Here is a 15,537-nt window from a genome sequence, read left to right as displayed (position 1 = left end):
AAGAGATTAAGTATATTATTGCAAAATTCAGAATAAGCACACTTGTTGAGGCAATTGGGTCAATTTTCTGTTGTCAATAGATTTTTTTATTTTTTTTAAGCTTGGAATTGAAGTTAGGTTCCCTTAAGAAAGTCCTTGGAAGGGATGCTTCTGATTCCTTCCTTACTGCAGTAGCTACATGGGACACATTAAAAACCTTATTTGGAAGGTCATGGGGCTGTCCTGAACAATGTAGGATGGTGGGCAGGGGTCTAGAAACTGATTCTGATATTGGTCCATCTATCTCAGTGTGGTCTAGAGCTGTACAAGAGCTGTATCCAGATGCCACTTTATTGCACCTTTTATTGCACCTTCCCAGCATTTACTGACTTTTTAATTTTCATGTTATATATTTCACACAACATGAGAAGCACTTCTGGAAATCTAGTGAAATGTTAGTGCACACTTCCTTGTTAATTGTTTCCAGGAGGGGAATGCTTGTAGCCCCATAGAAGAAGAAGAAGAAGAAGAAGAAGAAGAAGAAGAAGAAGAAGAAGAAGAAGAAGGGGAGAAGGAGAAGGAGAAGGAGAAGGAGAAGGAGAAGGAGAAGGAGAAGGAGAAGGAGAAGGAGGAGAAGTAGTAGTTTGGATTTGATATCAAGCTTTATCACTACCCTAAGGAGTCCCAAAGTGGCTAACAATCTCCTTTCCCTTCCTCCCCGACAACAAACACTCTGTGAGGTGAGTGAGGCTGAGAGACTTCAGAGAAGTGTGACTAGCCCAAGGTTACCCAGCAGCTGCATGCGGAGGAGCGGGGAAGCGAACCCAGTTCACCAGATTACGAGTCCACTGCTCTTAACCACTACACCACACTGGCATTGACTCAGAAAATCATGACAGCTTTGCATTGCAATTTCATATGACAAAATTTGGGACAGTATTCTGCCCCCCTCCCCCGGCCATTTAAAATATAGTGCAACATGGTGGGATAGTAATCAAAAAGTCACAGTTCTGGAATGTAACAGTTATAGCTGTATGAAAAGGATGCTAGAAAGTGGGACAAAACAACAAAAACTCATGCAATAAACCCCACTTTTGAATGCAGGCTAGCAGTAGATCTCCAGGGCTTCAGTCAAGAATCTATTCCAGCCTTTCCTGGACTGAACATGGGACCTTTTACATTGTTATCCATCAATTCCATAATGCACATTGCGTAGGAAGATTTCTAAGTCAGAGAGATCTTTGTGGGATTTCTGGTGGTTACAGCAGGAGAGGACCTCACATAATCCTCCCTCAAACAATTTTTTTCAATAAAAACTTTTCTACTCTCTAATTATTATTATTATTATTTGTACCCCTTCCTCTGACTGGGTTGTCCTAGCCAGTCTGTTAGGTGAGATCCAGGCAAGGTTAGATGAATTAGTTTCCCATTTAAATCAATGGGATTTAGATTAAAGCATAATTAACCTAATCCCATTGATTTTAAAGGGAACACAGTTCAACTAAATCATTCTGGATCCAAGCTAATGCTTTCAGAAGTTAGAAGTTACAAGTTCCTACCTATTTTGGATCTACCATAATGTGTTGGTTCATTTTTATCACCCAAAAGGCTTTCTATCCCAGATTCTTTTAAAGGCACGTTTTACCTCTTTATTCCTCAAGCTGTATATGAGGGGGTTCAAAATGGGACCTATAACAGTATAGAAAAGGGAGAGATATTTGCCAGTGTTTGGTGAGTAAGTGGAATTGGGCTTCAAATATGTAATACAAGCAGAACCATAGAACAAGGTCACCACAATGAGGTGTGAAGAGCAGGTGGAGAAGGTCTTCTTCCGACCTTCAGAGGATGAGATCTTCAAAATGGTGGTTATAATGCCAGCATAAGACATCAAGATAAGGATAAAAGGCAAAGTCCCAAAAATCATAGCCCCCACAAAGACTCCAATTTCAACCCTAGAAGTGTCCCCACAAGCCAATTTCAGCAAAGGAGGGATGTCACAAAAGAAGTGGTTGATCACATTGGAGCCACAGTAGGAGACAGTAAATAACATGCTAGTGTGACCAAAGGACATCAAAAATCCACTTAACCAACACACCACAGCTAAAGTAGTATAAACTTTTTGGCTCATCAGGACAGGGTAGCGTAAGGGCTTACAAATGGCAACATATCGATCATAGGCCATTGAGGCCAAAAGGAAACATTCTGACCCACCAAGGAAGAATATAAAGTAGGTCTGCACAGCACATCCGATGAAGGAGATGGATTTATTTCCAGAAAGCAGGTTTGCCAGCATCTTAGGGACATTGACTGATGTGTAGCAGATCTCCAGAAAAGACAGATTTCTTAGGAAGAAATACATGGGGGTGTGGAGGGCAGGGTCAGCCAACGTCAGAAGAATGATGAGAAGGTTTCCTACCAGAGTGATGATATAGAGTACCAGGAAAGTGGAGAATAATGCACTTTGCAGGTTGGGATCACCAGAAAGACCCAGGAGGATGAATTTAGCTGGTGCTGTACTGTTTTGTAGAATGTATTCTTTTTGGTTCTGCATCCTGGAAAAAGAACATACAGAACTGATAAATTTAGGATATTATTGCTTGGCTGTACACAATATTTTTATATAGATTATATGTGGGCTTATTTGTTCAAGGACTGCCAGGCTGATCAGGGAACGATCCAAAGGCACATACTGCAGTGTTTAACTTCATTGGAATCAATAGGACTTAGAGGTGATCTTATAATAAAAATTCTAAATTATACCTAAATTATAGCTTCTGTGTCTTGTTCATATGGGGAGGTATAGTTTTAATAATCATTAAAGAGATTTTGCTGAACTTTCCATCTACATAATCATCATTTGCTTTATTAAACATAGCTAACCTTTATTAAACAAGTGCTAACCTTTGGTAGGATTGTTCCACGCTAACATTATTAAAAGGCATCAAGCTTGAAAAATAATCATAGTCCAATAAATAATTTAGTATCATTGATGAGAAGGAATGTACAAAGTGTGTTCCTTCAGAGTGAAACATGTCAAAGGCAACAAAAGAAAACAATTTGGTACTTACTGAAGCCCTGGAAGGTCACAGCCAGATCTCTCTTCCTGACGCCCTAATTGCAGTAGAGATTTCTCAGCCACAGTTATAGAAGGTAAACACTGCTTTCAGTGTATTTGCCTCTTCACCATGTTTTATTCTGTCAGATTCTTCCCTCTGGGAGCTCTGCTCCAAGACAGATCACAATGAATTATTCACTGATCAGGCAGATGCATTAATGTAGCTATTCAGTTATCCATTGTGATATTTCTTTTAAAATAACTTTAAAGCCCTTCATCCTTTGTTCTATGGGGCATATGACTGTGCAGACATAGAATTATAGAATTGTAGAGTTGGAAATGACGTAAGGGTCATCAAGTCCAAGCCCCTGCATGGGGTGTGTGGGGTGTTTGAGGAGGGTTGGTACAGACATGATTCTTCTGGGGTATTTTGGTCCCCTTTGGTCCCCACCCTCCACTCAGCTGTTACCTGTGGCTCCCAGGAGCTGTCTTCTGGGACAACTCCTGCAGTTAAGCTGGTGTTAAATGTATTGCTGTTTCATCTCGACTACATCAGTGAGGTTGAGAAAGGGGTCTTGTCATCTGGGCAGGCCAGAATATCCATTCATTTCTGCCAATTCAGTGGTTTGATTGTCCTCTGAGACAGACTGATGCCAACAAATGTACTATAATGGGAAAACACTTTCTTGACCACATTGTATAACCTCCTGCAAACAAACAAGAATTAATGCTCAGTTCCCCATCATTTTCCAGTCACAAATCCGAGATTGTGTCCTTGGTCTCCCCCCCCCCAACCCCCAACCCACATGCCAGAGCTTTCTCCAGGAAAACCCACTCTTCCAGGCAGAATCAGAGCAAATGTCAATTCGGGTTTTCTGAGATTTGACATTTGCTCCAATTCAACTTTAAAGGGTGTGTTTTTACGAGAAAGCTCTGGAGGTGGTGGTGTGGACGTATTCAGAAAAGAAGCTTTCAATTGCAGACAATGTCTGGAAAGTGTGGAGAAAAGGTAAGTGTGGATGATGCTTTACCTTGCCACAAACTGTACAAAGAGATCTGTATGAATGCTCAATAAACAGGTAATTTAGAACTGACTTTACTAGCAAGCTGGACCACTAAAATTCTTTTTTTTTCCCCAAGAGAGAGATGTGCTTGATGATAGTTGATGATAGACTGATAGATGATAGATAGAAAGATGAAAGAGAGAGAGAGAGAGAGAGAGAGAGAGAGAGAGAGAGAGAGAGAGAGAGAAAGAAAGAAAGAAAGAAAGAAAGAAAGAAAGAAAGAAAGAAAGAAGAAAGATATTTTACATTGGGGTGATTTTCATGAATGATTGAGACTAGGCTTGGTTTCGCCAATAAAAGTTGTAGTTGGCAGCATGTGGCATACAGAGTACAGTGGTAAAAGGTACAGTGGTAGGAGTGGGGAGAACCTTTGTCCCTTTCTTTCCACCGCTGTCAGTCTGGGTGTAGGCCAGTTAAGCCAAAACTAGCAAGTAAGTCCTCCCCCCAACTGCTTAACATGCTCTGCCCCCAAATGGGTGGTTTCAGAGGATCCAAGGCAGGTAATGAGAAGGAGAGACAGAGAGAGCACCTAGCCTTCCTGGATCTTCTCTGACCCCAATGTAGCTTTCTCCTCCATGGCAGACTCCAATCTCATCTCATCACATGTAGCATGACTCCAAAATGTTGTAGACACACAAGTGAAAAAAGCCCTTTGGGTCTGGCAACGATATACACAATAATCCAGACAGTTATTTGGATGAAGTTTATTAAGAGCTAAGCGGAAAGTAAGAGGGCAAATGGAAGACAGAAAGTTGCTTCAACAAGATTAAAGAATAAAAAATCCACCCACAGGTTATCTGATGCCTGCCTATCATAGTATTATAGAATCGTAGAGTTGGAAGGGACACTGACGGTTAACTGGTTCAACCTCCTGTGGTACCTATCTTACTGCAGCTATTTACAATCAGCCTTTGGGTCTCATTCTGTGCAAAGCTGCAGAATACATTACAGGTCCTCCAATATCTATCCAATGAAAGAGGGACATCTTCTATTGTTATTTCTTAGTGTTGGTCTTTCTTGTTGTTGTTGTTGCTGCTGCTATCATTATAAATCCGCTGCCCATATGACTGGGTTGCCCCAGCCACTCTGGGCAGCTTCCAACATATATAAAACCTGAATAAAATGTAAAAATATATAAAAACTGAATAAAAACTTCCCTATACAGGGCAACCTTCAGATATCTTCTAAAGGCTCTATAATTACTTATCTAATTGGCTCGGGGGTTGCCTAACTCCATACCCCCAATATTTCGCCAGTGAAAATAGGGACATCCTAAGAAAAAGTGGGACATTCTGGGATTGAATCAGAATCTGAGACAGCTTCTGTAAATCTTAAAAAAGGGAAGTGTGGAGGGTCCATGATGGTCAAGTAATGTGAGGAATGTTGAGAGACAATGGGCTATATGGCAACAGTTCACTTCCAAGAGGTTTGATCCAGGTAGGTCTTGCATGATATCAGGCATTTTCCAGACAATCACAAGGCAGTCAGTAGCCAGGGGAATGTCAATCAGTGCTAATTTAGTCTCGGCAAATTTTGGAAGTTAATGCAGGAAAAATCTGGGTTTGTGGTTCTTTTAACTGGCTGATTCAGACAAATGGAAACACCTCTGGAACAGAAGTATGCTAATTATTGCATTGTGAGATCATGCGACAAAATGTGATTGTAGCCCTGCATATAATTCTTTCTTGCCATTTAAAATCTAGTGCAGCATGGTGGGAACGGATTTTTTAAAAAAACAAAAAACAAAAAAACCACAGTTCTGGAATGCAGCTGCTATTGCAGTGCAAAAGGAATGTTAGAAATTAGGACAGAAAGACTAGCATCATAACCAGAAAAACACATGCAATGAACCCCACATCTGAATGCAGCTTGGCAGAAGCTCCCCAGAGTTTCAGGAAAAAATCTTCCCCAGCCCTGCCTGGACTGAACATGGGACCTTTTGCATACAAAGCATACGATTTACCCTTCGGCTCCGATGGTATTGGTTGAAGAGACAGTAAACTTTCTGTCAGAGATTGACTTTCATATCAATTTATATTAGGTTCCATGCTTAATCGAGAATGATTCCCACTTCCCCCAATAGTTTTCCTTCCATTCCCCAACACAAATTGTTTAGGATGAATCCTCAACCCTTGCTGAGATATCTTTTGGGGGATTTCTGGTGATTTCACTAGGAGGGAACCACAATCTTTCCTTTCACAAATTTATTTACTATAAATATCCCACTGTTTGAGCTGCTGGGTAGATAAATGCAAGGTTAGATGACAAAAATCACCATTTATATCAAGGGTCATATATTAAATCACAATTAACTTAATCCCATTAATTTTAAGGGGACCAGAGTTCTGCTAAATCATTCAGGATCCAAGCTAATGCATTCAGAAATTAGTAGGTACAGGTCCATACCTATTTTGGAACTCCCACAATGTGTCTGTTCATTTTTATCACCCAAAAGGTCTTCTACCCCAGATTCTTCTAAAGGAATGCTTTACCTCTTTATTCCTCAGGCTGTATATGAGGGGGTTCAAAATGGGACCGATAACAGTATAGAAAAGGGAGAGAAATTTGTCACTGTTTGGTGAGTAAGTGGAATTGGGCTTCAAATATGTAATACAACCAGAACCATAGAACAAGGTCACCACAATGAGGTGTGAAGAGCAGGTGGAGAAGGTCTTCTTCCGACCTTCAGAGGACGAGATCTTCAAAATGGTGGTTATAATGCCAGCATAAGATATCAAGATCTGGATAAAAGGCAAAGTCACAAAAATCATAGCCACTACAAAGACTGCAATTTCAACCCTTGAGGTGTCCCCACAAGCCAATTTCAGCAAAGGAGGGATGTCACAAAAGAAGTGGTTGATCACATTGGAGCCACAGTAGGAGACAGTAAACACCATGCTGGTGTGTCCAAAGGACATAAAAAACCCACTTAGCCAAGATGCCACAGCTAAAGTAATATAAACATTTTGGCTCATCAGGACATGGTAGTGTAAGGGCTTACAAATGGCAACATATCGATCATAGGCCATTGAGGCCAAAAGGAAACATTCTGACCCACCAAGGAAGAATACAAAGTAGGTCTGCAGAGCACATCCGATGAAGGAGATGGATTTATTTCCAGAGAGGAGGTTTGCCAGCATCTTAGGGACATTGACTGATGTGTAGCAGATCTCCAGAAAAGACAGGTTTCTTAGGAAGAAATACATGGGGGTGTGGAGGGCAGGGTCAGCCAACGTCAGAAGAATGATGAGGTTTCCTACCAGAGTGATGATATAGAGTACCAGGAAAGTGGAGAACAATGCACTTTGCAGGTTTGGATCATCAGAAAGACCCAGGAGGATGAATTTAGCTGGTGCTGTACTGTTTTGTAGAATGTATTCTTTTCGGTTCTGCATCCTGGAAAAAGAACATACAGAACTGAAAAATTTAGGATATTATTGCTTGGCTGTACACAATCTTTTTATATAGATTATATGTGGAACTCTGTTCAAGGACTGCCAGGCTGATCAGGGAATGATCCAAAGGCACATACTGCAGTGTTTAACTTCATTGGAATCAATTGGATTTAGAGGTGATCTTATAAGAAAAATTCTAAATTATACCTACAGCTTCTGTGTGTTGTTCATATGGGGAGGTATAGTTTTAATAATCATTAAAGAGATTTTGCTGAACTATCCATCTATATAATCATCATTTTCTTTATTAAACATAGCAAGTGCTAACCTTTGGTAGAATTGTTCCTAAATAACATTATTAGAAATAATTTAGTATCATTCATGAGAAGGAATGTATAAAGTGTGTTCCTTCAGAGTGGAACATGCCAAAGGCTGCAAAAGAAAACAATCTGGTACTTACTAAAGCCCTGGAAGGTCACACCCAGATCTCTGTTCCTGGCACCCTAGTTGCACTAGAGATTTCTCAGGCACAGATATAGAAGGTATACACTGCTTTCAGTGTATTTGCCTCTTCACCATGTTTTATTCTGCCAGATTCTTCCCTCTGGGAGTTCTGCTCCAAGACAGATCACAATGAATAATTCACTGATCAGGCAGATTCATTAATGTAGCTATTAAACTATGCACTGTGGTACTTCTTTTAAAATAATTTTAAAGCTCTTCATCCTTCGTTCTATGGGGAATACGACCGTGCAGACATAGAATTATAGAATTGTAGAGTTGGAAGGGACGTAAGGATCATCAAGTCCAAGCCCCTGCATGGGGTGTGTGGGGTGTTTGAGGAGGGTTGGTACAGACATGATTCTTCTGGGGTATTTTGGTCCCCTTTGGTCCCCACCCTCCACTCAGCTGTTACCTGTGGCTCCCAGAAGCTGTCTTCTGGGACAACTCCTGCAGTTAAGCTGGTGTCAAATGTATTGCTGTTTCATCTCGACTACATCAGTGAGGTTGAGAAAGGGGTCTTGTCATCTGGGCAGGCCAGAATATCCATTCATTTCTGCCAATACAGTGGTTTGATTGTCCTCTGAGACAGACTGATGCCAACAAATATGCTGTAATGGGAAAACACTTTCTTGACCACATTGTATAACCTCCTGCAAACAAACAATAATTAATGCTCAGTTCCCCATCATTTTCCAGTCACAAATCCGAGATTGTGTCCTTGGTCTCGCCCCCCCAACCCCCACCCCACATGCCAGAGCTTTCTCCAGGAAAACCCACTCTTCCAGGCACAATCAGAGCAAATGTCAATTTGGGTTTTCTGAGGTTTGACATTTGCTCCAATTCAACTTTAAAGAGTGTGTTTTTACGAGAAAGCTCTGGAGGTGGTGGTGTGGATGTATTCAGAAAAGAAGCTTTGAATTGCAGACAATGTCTGGAAAGCGTGGAGAAAAGGTAAGTGTGGATGATGCTTTACCATGCCACTAACTGTACAAAGAAATCTGTATGAATGCTCAATAAACAGGTAATTTAGAACTGACTTTACTAGCAAAATGGACCACTAAAATTCTTTTTTTTCCCCAAGAGAGAGATGTGCTTGATGATAGTTGATGATAGACAGATAGATGATAGATGATAGAAAGATGAGAGAGAGAGAGAGAGAGAGAGAGAGAGAGAGAGAGAGAAAGAAAGAAAGAAAGAAAGAAAGAAAGAAAGAAAGAAAGAAGAAAGATATTTTACACTGGGGTGATTTTCATGAATGATTGAGACTAGGCTTAGTTTCACCAATAAAAGTTGTAGTTGGCAGCATGTGGCATACAGAGTACAGTGGTAAAAGGTACAGTGGTAGGAGTGGGGAGAACCTTTGGCCCTTTCTTTCCACCACTGTCAGTCTGGGTGTAGGCCAGTTAAGCCAAAACTAGCAAGTAAGTCCTCCCCCCAACTGCTTAACATGCTCTGCCCCCAAATGGGTGGTTTCAGAGGATCCAAGGCAGGTAATGAGAAGGAGAGACAGAGAGAGCACCTAGCCTTCCTGGATCTTCTCTGACCCCAATGTAGCTTTCTCCTCCATGGCAGACTCCAATCTCATCTCATCACATGTAGCATGACTCCAAAATGTTATAGACACACAAGTGAAAAAAGCCCTTTGGGTCTGGCAACGATATACACAATAATCCAGACAGTTATTTGGATGAAGTTTATTAAGAGCTAAGCAGAAAATAAGAGGGCAAATGGAAGACAGAAAGTTGCTTCAACAAGATTAAAGAATAAAAAATCCACCCACAGGTTATCTGATGCCTGCCTATCATAGTATTATAGAATCGTAGAGTTGGAAGGGACACTGAGGGTTAACTGGTTCAACCTCCTGTGGTACCTATCTTACTGCAGCTATTTACAATCAGCCTTTGGGTCTCATTCTGTGCAAAGCTGCAGAATACATTACAGACCCTCCAATCCAATGAAAGAGGGACATCTTCTATTATTATTTCTTAGTGTTGGTCTTTCTTGTTGTTGTTGCTGCTGCTACTATCATTATAAATCCACTGCCCATATGACTGGGTTGCCCCAGCCACTCTGGGCAGCTTCCAACATATATAAAACCTGAATAAAATGTAAAAATATATAAAAACTGAATAAAAACTTCCCTATACAGGGCAACCTTCAGATATCTTCTAAAGGCTCTATAATTACTTATCTAATTGGCTCGGGGGTTGCCTAACTCCATACCCCCAATATTTCGCCAGTGAAAATAGGGACATCCTAAGAAAAAGTGGGACATTCTGGGATTGAATCAGAATCTGAGACAGCTTCTGTAAATCTTAAAAAAGGGAAGTGTGGAGGGTCCATGATGGTCAAGTAATGTGAGGAATGTTGAGAGACAATGGGCTATATGGCAACAGTTCACTTCCAAGAGGTTTGATCCAGGTAGGTCTTGCATGATATCAGGCATTTTCCAGACAATCACAAGGCAGTCAGTAGCCAGGGGAATGTCAATCAGTGCTAATTTAGTCTCGGCAAATTTTGGAAGTTAATGCAGGAAAAATCTGGGTTTGTGGTTCTTTTAACTGGCTGATTCAGACAAATGGAAACACCTCTGGAACAGAAGTATGCTAATTATTGCATTGTGAGATCATGCGACAAAATGTGATTGTAGCCCTGCATATAATTCTTTCTTGCCATTTAAAATCTAGTGCAGCATGGTGGGAACGGATTTTTTTAAAAAAAACAAAAAACAAAAAAACCACAGTTCTGGAATGCAGCTGCTATTGCAGTGCAAAAGGAATGTTAGAAATTGGGACAGAAAGACTAGCATCATAACCAGAAAAACACATGCAATGAACCCCACATCTGAATGCAGCTTGGCAGAAGCTCCCCAGAGTTTCAGGAAAAAATCTTCCCCAGCCCTGCCTGGACTGAACATGGGACCTTTTGCATACAAAGCATACGATTTACCCTTCCGCTCCGATGGTATTGGATGAAGAGACAGTAAACTTTCTGTCAGAGATTGACTTTCATATCAATTTATATTAGGTTCCATGCTTAATCGAGAATGATTCCCACTTCCCCCAATAGTTTTCCTTCCATTCCCCAACACAAATTGTTTAGGATGAATCCTCAACCCTCGCAGAGATATCTTTTGGGGGATTTCTGGTGATTTCACTAGGAGGGAACCACAATCTTTCCTTTCACAAATTTATTTACTATAAATTATCCCACTGTTTGAGCTGCTGGGTAGATAAAGGCAAGGTTAGATGACAAAAATCGCCATTTATATCAAGGGTCATATATTTAATCACAATTAACATAATCCCATTAATTTTAAGGGGACCAGAGTTCTCCTAAATCATTCTGGATCCAAGCTAATGCATTCAGAAATTAGTAGGTACAGGTCCATACCTATTTTGGAACTCCCAGAATGTGTCAGTTCATTTTTATCACCCAAAAGGTCTTCTACCCCAGATTCTTCTAAAGGAATGCTTTACCTCTTTATTCCTCAGGCTGTATATGAGGGGGTTCAAAATGGGACCGATAACAGTATAGAAAAGGGAGAGAAATTTGTCAGTGTTTGGTGAGTAAGTGGAATTCGGCTTCAAATATGTAATACAAGCAGAACCATAGAACAAGGTCACCACAATGAGGTGTGAAGAGCAGGTGGAGAAGGTCTTCTTCCGACCTTCAGAGGACGAGATCTTCAAAATGCTTGTAATAATCCCAGCATAAGACATCAAGATCAGGATAAAAGGCAAAGTCACAAAAATCATAGCCACTACAAAGACTGCAATTTCAACCCTTGAGGTGTCCCCACAAGCCAATTTCAGCAAAGGAGGGATGTCACAAAAGAAGTGGTTGATCACATTGGAGCCACAGTAGGAGACAGTAAACACCATGCTGGTGTGTCCAAAGGACATAAAAAACCCACTTAGCCAAGATGCCACAGCTAAAGTAATATAAACTTTTTGGCTCATCAGGACATGGTAGTGTAAGGGCTTACAAATGGCTACATATCGATCATAGGCCATTGAGGCCAAAAGGAAACATTCTGACCCACCAAGGAAGAATACAAAGTAGGTCTGTAGAGCACATCCGATGAAGGAGATGGATTTATTTCCAGAGAGGAGGTTTGCCAGCATCTTAGGGACATTGATTGATGTGTAGCAGATCTCCAGAAAAGACAGGTTTCTTAGGAAGAAATACATGGGGGTGTGGAGGGCAGGGTCAGCCAACGTCAGAAGAATGATGAGAAGGTTTCCTACCAGAGTGATGATATAGAGTACCAGGAAAGTGGAGAACAATGCACTTTGCAGGTTTGGATCATCAGAAAGACCCAGGAGGATGAATTTAGCTGGTGCTGTACTGTTTTGTAGAATGTATTCTTTTCTGTTCTGCATCCTGGAAAAAGAACATACAGAGCTAATAAATTTAGGATATTATTGCTTGGCTGTACACAATCTTTTTATATAGATTATATGTGGAACTCTGTTCAAGGACTGCCAGGCTGATCAGGGAATGATCCAAAGGCACATACTGCAGTGTTTAACTTCATTGGAATCAATTGGATTTAGAGGTGATCTTATAATAAAAATTCTAAATTATACCTACAGTTTCTGTGTCTTGTTCATATGGGGAGGTATAGTTTTAATAATCATTAAAGAGATTTTGCTGAACTATCTATCTATATAATCATCATTTTCTTTATTAAACATAGCAAGTGCTAACCTTTGGTAGAATTGTTCCTAAATAACATTATTAAAAGGCATCAAACTTAAAAAATAAATATTGTCCAAGAAATAATTTAGTATCATTCATGAGAAGGAATGTATAAAGTGTGTTCCTTCATAGTGAAACATGCCAAAGGCTACAAAAGAAAACAATCTGGTACTTACTGAAGCCCTGGAATGTCACACCCAGATCTCTGTTCCTGGCACCCTAGTTGCACTAGAGATTTCTCAGGCACAGATATAGAAGGTATACGCTGCTTTCAGTGTATTTGTCTCTTCACCATGTTTTATTCTGCCAGATTCTTCCCTCTGGGAGCTCTGCTCCAAGACAGATGACAATGAATAATTCACTGATCAGGCAGATTCATTAATGTAGCTATTCAGCTATGCACTGTGGTACTGCTTTTAAAATAATTTTAAAGCTCTTCATCCTTTGTTCTATGGGGCATATGATCGTGCAGACATAGAATTATAGAATTGTAGAGTTGGAAATGACATAAGGGTCATCAAGTCCAAGCCCCTGCATGGGGTGTGTGGGGTGTTTGGGGAGAGGTAGTACCTCTGTTGTTACAGAGGTGATTCTTCTGGGGTAGTTTGGTCCCCTTTGGTCCCCACCCTCCACTCAGCTGTTACCTGTGGCTCCCAGAAGCTGTCTTCTGGGACAACTCCTGCAGTTAAGCTGGTGCCAAATGTATTGCTGTTTCATCCTGACTACATCAGTGAGGTTGAGAAGGGGGTCTTGTCATCTGGGTAGCCCAGAACATCCATTCATTTCTGCCAATTCAGTGGTTTGATTGTCCTCTGAGACAGACTGATTCCAACAAATGTACTGTAATGGGAAAACACTTTCTTGACCACATTGAATAACCACCTGCAAACAAACAAGAATTAATGCTCAGTTCCCCATCATTTTCCAGTCACAAATCCGAGATTGTGTCCTTTGTCTCCCCCCCCCCCCGAACCCTAAATGCCAGAGCTTTCTCCATGAAAACCCACTCTTCTAGGCAGAATCAGAGCAAATGTCAGTTTGGTTTTTCAGAGGTTTGACATTTGCTCCAATTCAACTCAAAAGAATGTGTTTTTATGAGAAAGCTCTGGAGGTGGTGGTGTGGAAGCATTCAGAAAAGAAGCTTTAAATTGCAGACAATGTCTGGAAAGCGTGGAGAAAAGGTAAGTGTGGATGATGCATAAACTTGCCACAAACTGTACAAAGAAATCTGTATGAATGCTCAATAAACAGGTAAATTAGAACTGACTTTAGTAGCAAGTTGGACCACTAAAATTCTTTTTCCCCCAACAGAGAGGTGTGTTTGATGATAGATAATGATAGATAGATAGATCGATAGATAGATAGATGATAGATCGATAGAGAAAGGAAGGAAGGAATAAAGGAAGGAAGGAAGGAAGGAAGGAAGGAAGGAAGGAAGGAATTCTACATTGGCCTTTGAAACGGCTACAGGGGTGATTTTCATGAATAACTGAGACTAGGCTTGGTTTCACCAATAAAAGTTGTTGTTGGCAGCATGTGGCATACAGAGTGAAGTGGTAAAAGGTACAGTGGTAGGAGTGGGGAGAAGCTTTGTCCCTTTCTTTCCACCGCTGTAAGTCTGGGTGTAGGCCAGTTAAGCCAGAACTAGAAAGTAATCTCCTCCCCCCCCACCTCCTTAACATGCTCTGCCCCCAAATGGGTGGTTTCAGAGGATCCAAGGCCAGTAATGAGGAGGGGAGACACAGAGGGCACCTAACTTTCCTGGATCTTCTCTGACCCCAATTTAGCTTTCTCCTCTTTGGCAGATTCCAATCTTATCACATGAGGAATAACTCTAAAATGCTGTAGACACACAAGTGAAAAGTTCCCTTTGGGTCTGGCAGCAATACACACAATAATTGAGACAGTTATTTTGATGAAGTTTATTAAGAGCTAAGCAGAAAGTAAGAGGGCAAATGGAAGACAGAAAGTTGCTTCAACAAGATAAAAGACTAAAAAATCCACCCACAGGTTATCCCATACCTGCCTATCATAGTATCGTAGAATTGTAGAGTTGGAAGGGACCATGAGGGTCAACTGGTTCAACCTCCCGTAGTACCTATCTTACTGCAGCTACTTACAATCAGCCTTTGGGTCTCATTCTGTGCAAAGTAGCAGCATTGATTACAGACTCTCCAATATCTATCTAATGAAAAGAGAGACATCTTCTAGTATTATTATTTTTTATTATTATCTTTGGTGTTGTTGTTGTTGTTGCTGCTGCTGCTGCTGCTGCTATCATTATAAATCCGCTGCCCATACGACTGAGTTGCCCCAGCCACTGTGGGTGGCTTACAACATATATAAAAACTGAATAAAATGTTTAAAATCTCCCATATACAGGGCAACCTTCAGATATCTTCTAATGGCTCTAGAGTTACTTATCTATAGTTACCGTATTTTTCGCTCTATAAGACGCACCAGACCACAAGACGCACCTAGTTTTTGGAGGAGGAAAACAAGAAAAAAAATATTCTGAATCTCAGAAGCCAGAACAGCAAGAGGGATCACTACGCAGTGAAAGCAGCAATCCCTCTTGCTGTTCTGGATTCTGGGATAGCTGCACAGCCTGCATTCGCTCCATAAGACGCACACACATTTCCCCTTACTTTTTAGGAGGGAAAAAGTGAGTCTTATAGAGCAAAAAATACGGTACTTACTTATTGGCTCGGGAGATGCCTAACTCCATACCTCCAACATTTCTCCAATGAAAATAGGGACATCCTAAGGAAAAGCGGGACATTCTGGGATCGAAACCGAAACTGAGACAGCTTCAGTAAATCCAGGACTATCCCTG

General features: G+C 40.9%; 3 protein-coding genes across 4 annotated transcripts in view; all 3 read right to left on the bottom strand.

The window, feature by feature from the left end:
* Positions 1-1,576: 1,576 nt before the first annotated feature.
* Positions 1,577-2,530, bottom strand: LOC310691044 (olfactory receptor 10A2-like; the record flags this gene model as incomplete). Its single annotated transcript, XM_083470643.1, has 1 exon — positions 1,577-2,530. The coding sequence occupies one exon, from the start codon at positions 2,528-2,530 to the stop codon at positions 1,577-1,579; it is 954 nt and encodes a 317-aa protein (XP_083326769.1).
* Positions 2,531-6,542: 4,012 nt separating this feature from the next.
* LOC310691048 (olfactory receptor 10A2-like) lies at positions 6,543-7,493 on the bottom strand (the record flags this gene model as incomplete). Its single annotated transcript, XM_083470647.1, has 1 exon — positions 6,543-7,493. One exon carries the CDS (start codon positions 7,491-7,493, stop codon positions 6,543-6,545), a length of 951 nt encoding a protein of 316 aa, XP_083326773.1.
* A 3,935-nt stretch (positions 7,494-11,428) lies between these two features.
* The window catches only part of LOC310691043 (olfactory receptor 10A2-like), a gene marked incomplete at its 3' end in the record, with an annotated part of 59,722 nt that continues 55,613 nt past the window's right edge, over positions 11,429-15,537 (bottom strand). For both annotated transcript variants that reach the window (XM_083470641.1, XM_083470642.1), the window contains exon 2: positions 11,429-12,383. In XM_083470641.1, the coding sequence (XP_083326767.1) occupies positions 11,429-12,382 (954 nt within the window). In that variant the 5' untranslated portion in view covers position 12,383. The remainder of the gene's footprint in view (positions 12,384-15,537) is intronic.

The sequence above is a fragment of the Podarcis liolepis genome, assembly GCF_965112155.1.
Source record: "Podarcis liolepis genome assembly, chromosome: 13".
In the NCBI taxonomy this organism is placed as follows: Eukaryota; Metazoa; Chordata; class Lepidosauria; order Squamata; family Lacertidae; genus Podarcis; species Podarcis liolepis.
Note: the sequence above shows the minus strand (reverse complement) of the source record. Positions and strands in the feature narration are given on the sequence as shown.